This window comes from Musca autumnalis, unplaced genomic scaffold (genome assembly GCF_047663935.1).
Source record: "Musca autumnalis isolate F117 unplaced genomic scaffold, ASM4766393v1 scaffold_1, whole genome shotgun sequence".
Taxonomy (NCBI): domain Eukaryota; kingdom Metazoa; phylum Arthropoda; class Insecta; order Diptera; family Muscidae; genus Musca; species Musca autumnalis.
Genome location: NW_027411644.1, coordinates 33,429,746 through 33,442,250, shown reverse-complemented (window position 1 = coordinate 33,442,250; position 12,505 = coordinate 33,429,746). Strand labels below are relative to the sequence as shown.

The 12,505-nt window shown below is 35.1% G+C and overlaps 1 protein-coding gene across 50 annotated transcripts in view; it reads right to left on the bottom strand.

Moving 5' to 3' along the window:
* lap (phosphatidylinositol-binding clathrin assembly protein lap) overlaps positions 1-12,505 on the bottom strand; it is a 111,388-nt gene that overhangs the window by 70,752 nt on the left and 28,131 nt on the right. For all 50 annotated transcript variants that reach the window (XM_073971789.1, XM_073971720.1, XM_073971640.1 and 47 more), the window contains exon 3: positions 4,041-4,183. In XM_073971789.1, coding sequence (XP_073827890.1) covers positions 4,041-4,183 — 143 coding nt within the window. The remainder of the gene's footprint in view (positions 1-4,040; positions 4,184-12,505) is intronic.

Below are 12,505 nucleotides of genomic sequence, written 5' to 3'. Positions count from 1 at the left end.
AGCGCCCACGATTCGCCCATAACCTAAAAATCGTTATGAAGACTGCCATTGAAAAGTAAATGGCATATTTGGTAATGATATCACAGGTAAATGATTTCCCTTTAGCAGTCTTCATGACGATTTTTAGGTTATGGGCGAATCCTGGGCGCTATGAACTTTATATTATATATTTGAATACAGGACTATACAGTAGACACCCTGAGCATATCTGGAATGCCATATGAAGCTCCTATGACTTCCCCCGATGACGTAATTACAGCTTAAAGTACTCAAAATATGCAATTTTTACAAGATTCATCGTATGTTTTCTGTATTTTTTGATATATATTCGCCGTAATTTTTTCAAAAAACGTTTTGTTGTGAGATTACAACATATTATTAATATATTAGTGTCGAAAAACCCGCAAAAAAATATTTGTTTGTATCCGAAAATATCGAAATTCTGGGTAAAACTCGTAAAAACCGATTTTGAGCTATATCTCAAGAACAAGAGCTGATGGAGAAAAACCGTGACCAGATTTGAAAATAGCTCGCCGATTTCATTTAGAAACAACAACAACTTCGGTTGAAACATTCAACTTTTTCAATTTTGTTGAGCAGTGTTATCGTGGATTTTTTAAATGAATATTTTTGAGGACGATCAGACCAATAATCGTGGATTTTTTAATCAATATTTTTGAGGACCATCTGACTAATAATCGAGGATTTTTCTAATCAACATTTTTGACTACCATCAGACCAATTATCGTGGATTTTTTAAATGAATATATTTGAGGACGATCAGACCAATAATCGTGGATTTTTTAATCAATATTTTTGAGGACCATCTGACTAATAATCGAGGATTTTTCTAATCAACATTTTTGAGGACCATCAGAGCAATAATATTGGATTTTTTAAATGAATATTTTTGAGGACCATCAGAACAATAATCGTGGATTTTTTAAATGAATATTTTTGAGGACCACCAGACCAATAATCGTGGATTTTTTAAATTAATATTTTTGAGGACCATCAGACCAATAATCGTTGATTTTTTAAATTAATATTATTGAAGACCATCGGACCAACAATCGTGTATTTTTAAAATAAATATTTTTGAGGACCTGGATTTTTTAAGTTAATATTTTTGAGGACCTGGATTTTTTAAGTTAATATTTTTGAGGACCGTCAGACCAATAATCGTGAATTTTTTAATGAAAATTTTTGAGCACCATCAGACCAATAATGGTGAATTTTTTAAATTAATATTTTAAGGACCTTCACACCATTAATCCTGGATTTTCAATTTCAATTTTTGAGGACCATCAGACCGAAATCGTGGATTTTTAAATGAATATTTTTGAGGACCTCCAGACCATTAATCCTGGATTTTTAAAATTAATATTTTTGAGAAGTTTCAGACCAATAATCGTGGATTTTTTTTAATTAATATTTTTGTGGACCATCAGACCAAGTATTATTATTTTTTGGACCCTGATCCACCAAATCAGGGGGTACACAGGCTGCTAAAGGAGAACCTGGTCGTTTGTAACGTAATCCTTGGATGTGACGCCCACCATTTCCATTGGGGCAGTAAGGATACAAACACTACATAGAGGTGAGTCAATTTTCAACATTATACTATCTTATAATCTAAGAATATGTAATAAAGGAAATGACCCTACCTTTAAAATTAGAGACAGGGGGGAGGTCATTGACCTAACTCTGTCAAATTTAGATGATTCTGTCGTCCAGAACTGGAGAGTATCCAACAAATGCTCCTTTTCGGATCATATGAGGATATACTTCGAAATCTCTTTCGACGGAGTCCGCCAAAATCCTTATAGGAACCCGAGAAGGACGGACTGGGCAGGTTCACTGATCTGACGAACCATCAACTGACACCCACTGGAAGGATAGTAACAGTTGCTGAGCTTAATATTAAAGTGTCCAACCTAACAGAAACCCTTCTTCGCTGCCATAAGGATGCCTGTCCATTAACTTATCCTGGGAAGAAATCCCACCCGTTGTGGTGGAACAAGGACCTTGGCGATCTGCGGAAAAACACCAAATAGCTATATAACAGGGCGCATGCGACGAAACTTGACTGTTTCTGGATATCGTATAAAGCGAGTTTCAACAAATACAAGAGTGAAATCAAGCGCGCCAAAAAGAAGCCATGGGTTTGTTTCTTCGAGTCTGTAGAAGGAGTTTGTTTCTCTTCTTTTGTCTTTTCAGGTACTTCTAAACTTCTTTTTCTGATTTATGGATGATCACAATGGACCGAAAGGTCTCCGAGTGACGTAGTCAACATATTGGCTACACATCCCCAAACCTAACCTAACCTAACCAAGTATTTTTCAGGAAGAAGTTTTTGCAGTTCTCAAAGTCCTAGAACTACTAGTGGGAATGACAGACTTTGCAGATAGTATAGTCACGGTATACGAGGATAGCCAGGTTGCTCTAAATTCGTTAGGATCCTTCACTATTAAATCTAATACCAGGATACTACAAATGAGGGATATAAGACAGTATATGGACTTTCATTACGAATTCCTCAAAAAAATCCCGTGCGAAGTAATGGATTTGGTCCAAACTTTCCACATCATAATAGTTGTTTCAGATATAGATCTAGGTCTACTACTTGAAGTACCTTGCACACAAAATTTTAATTTTTTTTCGAATAGCTGCACAGTTCATAATTTTGAAAAAAAAGTTGAGGCAGGTTCTTCTTGCAGTTTCTTCGGGACAAGCACATACTTTCTGTTATAATGAACCCGATAACATAGGAATTGCGTATGCGATTTAACCAAAACTTTGCACATACGAAATTTCTTCCAAATGTGCATCAACTTCCAAAAAGGTCCCTCACAAAAGTTCAATATGACTTGAGTGCAGTTTAAGGGCTGTTTGTTCGAGGGTCGTTTTTAAAGTGTTACCAAAGATACTCATTGCCGCTTTGCTTGCTATCATAATGATCCAAACGATTTAAAAAGAAAGATGGCTGATAGGCAGGATAACTATCGTGTGTGAGTGACTGACATTGGTCCAACTTTTACCCATCGTAATCTTTCTTCAAAACGTACATTAAGTTCCAAGAAGGTCTATATCGGGCATGGCTGAAATACTCAGGAAATATCGCTGAGGCGTATTTTTGCCACCCATTAAAATCTGATGTTATCTGCCCTGGAAATCGAACCCGGTCATTTAACATGCAAAGTGGGTGTGTTTACCATTGTAACATGATCACAGCCACAGGACATTGTACCGTCGAATGAACCCCCTAAGTCGTTGTATCTAACACATATTGCACGGAACGAGAAAGGTGGTAAGAGCGACTCATCGTTCAACAAAATGGTCAGTGATACCTTAAAAATTGCCACTAAGCAAGAAATCACATCGATGGAGATTGATTTACCGCAGGCCAATACATCAAAGAAACAGCATGTTTCACTATGTCGAACGAAAAAGAAAACGAAAGAAAAACTACCTAACTCGTGTATGATTTTCAAATGTTGTAGTTGTTTTGAAGCAAAAACAAAGTCAATATTACCATGAAAAGCAAAGTTTAGGTGTTTTTCGTTCGCATTCATATTCTTTCGACATAGTGAAGCAGGCCCAAAGTACTATTAAGGGGTTACCCCCACTTGTCAATTTCGAAAAATCGAAAATTAAATAAGTCGATCGGTACAAAATTGACAGAAATGTGATTGTTGGAAGGGAAAAATCATTGTGTTTTGTATCTAACATTTAAAAATTTAAACGCGTTTATTTTGAAATACCATTTTTGTAGTCGCTGTCGGCGGCCGTATTAACTACATAAAAATATTTTTAAATTTTTTAATTCCACTTATTTAAAGACAAGAATATTAGGTACGTAATAATCCCACAATAATATATGTTGATCGGTTCGGTCCAACCGTGTTCGAGCTAGATTGGAATCAAAACTTTTTTAATACAAGGTGAGAGGCTTAAGTAAATTATTTTATATATATTCCCACTTCCCAAAAGACAATTGCATCCACACATGACAACAACAACAATAACAAAATACTCACCTCATTTCCATATGCCATCAAATGATGTGTGGTTATTAACGCCTTGTACACCACCACCCAATGGGTATTCTGTGAGCGTTCGATAAGTAAATTGGCCAGATGTGGTATTGATACATTGGGTTCATTTGTACAATGTACTAAATCTGCAACAAAACAAAAAGAGGGAGAGAAGGAGGAATTAGAATGAAACCAGTGTACGAACGCTTATCAAAGAAATAAATAGAATAAATAAATTATATTCAAAAAATACAATAAAAAATATTATCATAATGTTCGTAATTATGAATAAACATTTACTGCACTCTCAATTGAAGACTTCTTTGTTTATAAGAAAAAAAACAAAGTATATTTTATCAAAACAAGTAAAAAAGTATCCGTCGGCTTTGCCGACAGAGATAAACACTCAGCCTATCCTAATTTAAACTATCATCTACGGACAGATCGAATGTATTTAGGATCTTTTCAGAATTTTGTGGCCCTTTTGGACATTTTAACTTGCCGACAAAAATGTGGATTAGGATTAAAATTCAAAAGTTTTGCGTAGAAGGTACTTAAAGGAATGGACTGACATAGTCCATTACGAAAGTTGATCTTATTTTTTATAGATATCGCGCGCACTATCATTTCAGTGGGTCATCGCATAAATTTTGGACCAGAAAATCGATATCGGTCATTTTGGAAGTTAAACTAAATTTGGACAACATATTAGGAGATCCAAAGTTTTGAACAAATTGGTTGGCCCGTTCAAGAGACATCGTACATTCCATTTTGCATTTTTAGTGAAATGTTTTAAATATTGAGGGGAAAGTACCGGAAGTTGTTGCCCATCTTCGAACTGAGATTAAGTTTGGACAAAATATGACAAAAGCCAAGATGACAATAAAAAGGTTGATCAGTTCGAGAGTTATAGTGCTCTCCAGCGACTACATATGGTGCCATAGGGGTTTTTACACCTTTCGGGCAGTTTTATCACGAAGAAGGGACTTGCCCCTGTAAAAGCTTCTACCGTCGTAATTGAGGCAGCGAATGCATGTTGCTTCAACAGAAATAAGTTTGGACAAAATATGACAAAAGCCAAGATGACAATAAAAAGGTTGATCAGTTCGAGAGTTATAGTGCTCTCCAGCGACTACACATGGTGCCATAGGGGTTTTTACACCTTTCGGGCAGTTTTATCACGAAGAAGGGACTTGTCCCTGAAAAAGCTTCTACCGTCGTAATTAAGGCAGCGAATGCATGTTGCTTCAAAAGAAATAAAAGTGATTCGAGAGCAGGTCTTAAAGTGAACTTATCCGAAATTTTGTGCGGGAGGTACGCAAAGGAGTGGACAAATATAATCCATATTCAAAACTGATATAAATCTGGTAGATATATTAGGGTGTGTAATGTATGGACCACATCGGTCATTCCCTTCAAGACTTATCATGCGCAAAATTTTTCCGAACATTTTTGAACTTTTGTGGGGGAGGTACCTGAAGGAGTGTACCGATATGGCTTATCTTCGAACTTAAGCTAAGTTTGGACAAAATATGACGAAGGTCAAATTTTGGACCAAATTGGCAGATCCGTTCGAGAGTTATCTTGCGCTCCAACCACTACACACGGTGTTATAGTTTTTTTTTGTACTTTTCAGGCTATTTTCTCAGGAAGTATGGACTTGCCCCAAATAAAACGTGTACCGTCGTATGGGGGGCGGTGATGTTACAACAAAAACCGAAGCGATTCGAGAGCTGGTCCTAAACTGAACTTTTCCGAAATTTTGTGTGTGAGGTACCCGAAGGAGCGGACCGATTGAGTCCTTATTGGAACCTCATCTAAGTCTGGTAGACATTTCACGATGTGCAAAGTATGGACCATATCGGTTTCTTTCTTCAAGAGTTATCGTGTGCACAAATTTTCGGAACATTTTCGAACTTTTGTGGGGGAAGTACCGGAAGGAGTGGACCGATATAACCCATCTTCGAACTTAAACTAAGTTTGGACAAAATATTACGAAAGCCAAATTTTGGACCGAATCGGTTGATCCGTTCGAGAGTTATCGTGCGCACCAGCCAGACAGACGGACGGACAGACATTGCTAAATCAACTCCAAATTGTCTGAAACACATTTCGTCCAAACATACTTGGAGTCTAAAACCATTATTTCGATGAGACACATTTTGCCCGTATGAAAGTGTATATACCCTCGTTAGCATAAATGCTGAGGGTATAAAAATTGAAAATTGTACATACAAAAATTGTTGTACCTATTATTAAAGTATTTGTTGCATAAGAAAATATGTTAAATGCATAAATTTTGCATATGCAAAATTTTATGCATTTTGCATATGTCATATGTTTCGATTGCAATTTAATCCGAAGCCAAAAATATGCCCAGTCCCAAAATTTGACATGAATCGGACCAAAAATAGGGGTTGCATAAAATTCCGCTGTCTACATATAAATTATAGAAACCCTAAAAAATGCCTTGCAAGAAGAATGGGGAAAAATTCCGATTACTTGCACCGAAAATTTAGTTAATGGCCAGTTTCTCTAAGTCGATTCGAATTCAAATTCGTTCGAATGACTACCAAACTTCTGTTATTGTATACAAATTTTGTTTGATTAAAAACAAAAATGATTAAAATATTTTTCAACAAGCAGAAGTTTGGTAGTAGTTCGAACGAATTTGAATTCAAATCGTCTTAGTGAAACAGGCCATAAATCTATGCCAGAAATGCTAAGAGCTGTAATGGATAACAAAAGTTATCATACCAAGTGCCAAACACCTAAGAAATCCTTTTTGTTAAATAAAACTTTTAGTGTGGATACTTTTGGTAAAAATCTTTTTATTTTTTTATCTAAAATTACGAGATTTTTGCTAAGTTTATTTTTTAATTTTAAGTTAAGTTGAATTAGTTGGCAACCCTATGCCTGAGTAGAGGTGTTTTATTAAGCGCAGCTGATCTTTTTGTTTATATCGCTGTTTACGTTTGTTACAACTGAAATTGCTGAAATATTGTTGTTAACAATATAGAAATATAATTGTTTTATATTGAATTTTGCTGAGATACTATATTTTTCGGATTGAATTGTGATTGCTGTGTGTTGCATAAGCTTGCGGTGTTGCTGTTGTTGCATTGTAGCTGTTTTTCTTTTGGCTTCAGACATCTTTTTTTGCTTTTCTGTTGTTTTCTGTTTGGGTGCTTTTGACATGCCGACTAAATGCAAAATTTGCAACCAATCTGTCTCCAGGACACTAGCCAGTGTTTCATGCAGGGCTTGTAATTGCTGCATCCATGCTTCTTGCGCAAATATTGAAGAGAAGAATCTATCAGTTTTAAAGACTGTCAAATCTTTTGTGTATATCTGTGCTGTGTGTGAGCCTGATCTTAACAATGGAAAAACTGATGGTGTCATTGAAAAGATTAACAGTTTGACGACAAAACTCGACAACTTCATGCTTAATTATCAGTCTGAGCAAGATCGCCTTAAAGATATTCTTAGTGATATCAAGAAAGAAGTGAGTTCTTGTGTTGCTGAGATGAAGTCTGATATGAAGCAATGTAATGAGAATGTTCGCCGTCTTGAAGATTCTACTATAAAAAAATTTGTTGCCCTGGAAAAAGAAGACAATATTATTCATAGACGGATGAATCGTTCTGATATTCTTATAGGCGGCCTGCCTGAGGGTTTGGATGATTTGGAGGCGCCGGTGATTGCCTTGGGATCCTTTTATAACGTGCCAGTTACCAGTATGGACATTAACCACGTATGTTATATCAATCATAAGAAGCAGATTCTGGTCAAATTTAATAAGGTGGCTAAACGTGATAATATTATGAAGGAGTATTTTAAAACGAGAAATCTTCGCATTTCTGATATTCTGGTTGGTCAAGGTGGTGATCTAAGTAACCGGGTATACCTTAACGATCACTTTTCTCCTGCGGCGGCACATTTGAATTTTGTGTGTAAAAAACTTCGCCATCTGAAAGTGATTAAGAAATTTAAAATCCTAAATTCTGACCGGCTTAAAGCTTGGCTTGTGTTTTCTGATGACAGAGAGGACACTTACAATATCAGTCAGTGTGAGGCGCTGCTTGGTGGTGTAGAAGGAGGCAGAAACTGAGTTTATCTCTTTTTTTATATACTTTAATATTGTTAATTTCTCTTTTATTTTTTTTTTTTAACGTAACAATATGATCTCATTTTGCAGTATTTGATCAGCTGTGTTAGAGTTGTGAATATTGTGTATTTATGAATTTTGTAAATTTAAAAAATATCTTTTCTTATTCTTATAAATGGTTCCCCACCATAACTACGCCAATTACTTTTGATGTCTTTTGATGCAAATTTTGGGCCAGTGGCAAGCAACAATGTTTATATTAGATCTGTTTTAGGATCATGTAGTAACAAGTTCAATATTGCACACATAAACTGTCGTAGTATAAAACCATCCACTAATTCCGTAAAGTTTTGTGAACTTAGATCCATTTTATCAGGATCTGGTTTAGATATTATTGGTATCTCCGAAACATGGTTGAAACCTAATATTTCTACTCGTATGGTATATGTGCCTGGGTATAAGTTTGTTAGGAGTGATCGCATTAGCTCTAGAGGTGGTGGTGTTGGAGCATACATTGCGAATGGCATTTCTTATAAAGTTGTCTTTAAATCGTTTGTTTTAGGAAAATGTGAATCGCTCTTTATTGAAATTATGGCTGGCGATGTTAAGGTCTTGTTTGGGGTAGTTTATTTGCCTCCTCCAGGTGACTTTATGGCCTTTGAAGATAAGCATACTAACTTACTGTTGGAATATTCTAAAATAATAATAGTGGGTGATTTTAACTTGAATATGTTCGATCTTCAAAAAGCCGTGTCTGTGCGATCATCTTGCTTCCGTTTGAACTTGACAGTTTTGCATAATTCCAAGCCTACTCACTATGATGCTTCACATCACTCGTCATCGTTAATTGATTTTATGTTAATTAGTGATTTTTCTATGGTTCACTTGTCAAATCAAGTCATTTGTCCTTCTATATCCGACCACTCGCTCATTTTTGCCTCATGTAATATTGCCGTTAACACATTTTGTGACTTTATTGAGTATCGTGATTATGTGAATATTCACTGGCCCGGATTTTTTTCATATTTATCAAATTTTAATATTGATATAGTGAACGTCTCTGATATAGACATTAAGTGTTCTATACTATCAAATCTTATTACTCGGTTGTTTGACTTTGTTCCTGTAGTGCGCAGAAGAATACGTACTGATGAGAAATGGATAAATGCGAACCATATAACTTTTGCTCAGTCGCTTCGTGATTTGGCTTTTAGGGCATACCAGTGTAACAAAACTAATGCTAATTGGAAAGTTTTCTGTAAATATCGTAATAAAGCAAAGTCCGTCATTCGGCGAGAGCGTCGGAACTTTTATTCTAAAAAGTTTAGAGCTATGGGTTCAACTGCCTTATGGCGCTTTATAAGGACGTCAGGTTGTATGGGTGGAGAAGATGTGATTTCTGATATCGATGTTAATGTTTTAAATAATTCATTTCAATGTAGGAATTCACAAATGCTTAATATTGATCTCCAATTTCTCGATGTGCCTGACAATGGGTTTTCTTTTCATTGTGTTGATGTTGATGACGTTATATTGGCTCTCGGTAGGATTAAATCGAAATCTATCGGAATTGATGGTATACCAGTGGATTTTTTGAAATTGATTTTTCCATATATTTCGTATGGTGTTTTAGATTTAATCAATTCTATTTTAACATCTTCTTCTTTCCCCCTTATGTGGAAGAAGGCCCGAATTGTTCCAATACCTAAGGTAAATGTAGTTCATGGTTCTGAAGATCTCAGGCCCATATCTAATCTCCCTGTTTTGTCGAAGGTGTGCGAACATGTCATGAAGAACCAGATACTTTTGCATGTGGATAGATACATATATAATGGTCAATTTGCATTCCGTAAAAATCACAACACGACTGGTTTACTACTTTACTTAACTGACATGGTGCGGCATAATGCAAATCGGAATAGTAATACTGTAGTTGTATCATTGGATTTGACTAAGGCCTTTGATTCTATTTCGCATCCAATACTAATAAGAAAACTAATGAATGAATTCAGTTTTTCAGCGACAGCATGTAAACTCATCCTATCTTATCTATCTGGCAGGTCTCAGTTTGTTGTTTATAAAGGCAACTCTTCAGAAACTACTTTACTTACGTGTGGTGTACCACAGGGCTCTGTATTGGGGCCGTTACTTTTTATCCTATATGTTAATAGCCTCACGGAGTGTTGTCGTGGTGTCGACTGTACCCCACTTTTATTTGCTGATGATGTGTTTCTTGTATTTTCGGACTCTTATGCAAGTCCTGTTACTTTTGAAAGTGAAATAAATAACTGTCTTACACGTTTTAAACAATGGTCTACAGACAACTTTTTGACTTTCAATCCCTCCAAAACAAAAGCTATTAACTTCGGCTGTCGTGATTATAATCCAAATATTTATCTAGATGGTAATCTAATTAGTTTTGTAAACTGCCATAAAATATTGGGTGTTTTGGTAGACAACAAACTTTCATTTGAAATGCATGTTGATTCAATTCAAAGAAAAGTGTTTTCTGTGATTCGTAGACTTTACTCGACTAATTTATTTCTTCCGTCATGGGTTAAAAGACGTATGGCCTATGCTCTTCTGATGCCTCAAGTTAATTATGGATTAGAACTTGTGTCTGGTACGATTAATGCAATTTTTTTAAGATATAAGCGGATAGTTAATTCTATTGTTCGTTTTACCTATGGTATTAGAACTCGTGAACATATCTCTGATTATGTCGTGAGTTTTCTGGGATCTAGTTTTGAGCAATATGTTTCTCTTAGAATTGTGTGTTCTTTTCATAAGATTATTAAGGAGGGTGTGCCTGCTTTTTTAGCTAATATGTTTAGTTTTTCTATTTTTAGGAGGAATACGCAGATAACTATACCTAGGATAAACAATGCTACCTTTGAAAACTCATTTGTCATACGCGTTGCTAGACTGTGGAACTATCTACCTATTGAATTGAAGGTATTTTCTCAATCTAATAATGCTTTTAGGTTAAAACTTTTGCACCATTTTCGGAATCCTAATAATAATCACACATTATGATCCCGTTATCATATCGATTTCCTGTAGTTTGTAGTCTTTACTTACTGTTATGATGCTGGCATGCAATATCTCATAGAGATACTTGCATTTTAGTTAATTGCTATGTTTTTTGACTATGTTTGATTTATGGAGATTGGTTTTGGACATACTACTGTCGACAGTTTTGTAACTTGCTTATTGTTGCTTGTTATGGTCTTCCATTCCTTATGATTTTTGTAGTTTTGGTTGGGGAGCCATTTATTACTGTTTTTATTGAGATTTGCTCTTAATTATTATAAGTTTCTACTTAGGTTATAAAAATTTTTGTTAATACTATTTATTGGCCTTGGAGGCTTTAGTATTAAAAATGAATTGAAGAAATAAATAAATAAATAATAAATAAATAAGTCACTAATGTAAAAATATATAAAAAATAAAACCATTTCCATCAATTTACTATTAGCAATCGCAGTTTTAAAGCTTCATTTGACCTATGCATTTCCACGCAATTGACCTAAAGCCCAAGCTATACAAAAAAATCGACTTTTGATGAAAAATTTAAATATGCGATAAAAGTTTAATCATAAATGTTAGAACCATATAAAGTCAGGGATTTGTTAGGAATATAGCAAGAGTACACCTTTATTACCCTCCATGGTTGTTGGCACTTTTAAAAGAAGGCCCGATTGCAGGAAAACTATACGTTTTAGAGAAAAAAGTAATTTATTAAAAAATGCTTAAAAATTCTCAATATAATTTCCATAAACAATTTTAAGTTTTCTCGCAAAAAAAAATCTCGGCGCTAAATGTGGATGGACTTGGACTGGATTAGTCAAAACACATGAGCAATTCTTTGTCTATACCTTATTAGTATACGAGTATGTGCCCGAATACCAAAATAGAGTTTGTATCCATCTGTCCTAAATGATTGGGGAAAATAAATTAAAGACAACTCTTCTTCTTGTTCACTTTGAAGTTTGTTTTCTTTTTGGCAAATTGTACAGCTATTCGCTCTTCTCCAACTCTCAGTTCCAATAGTTGATGTCATTGATTGTTCAATTTTGTATGTACTATTTATTTTGGTGTTGTTGGGGGGTATTGTTTGCTTAAGTTCTTATCATTATATCTCTGCCTGCCCGCTTTATGTTGTTACTACTTGCCTCGAGACTATTGTCTCCAAGTGTTGGAAACATTATGCGAATGAGGAGTTGAATTTCTTTTACGGATGAATCATCATACATAACTTGAGTTTCTTTACATTTCGTTTGTGTGTATGTCTTTGTCAGTAGTTGAAGGGAGTTTTATTTAGGCCCTCCTTGAAAGTTTATAAATATTAAAAATAGAC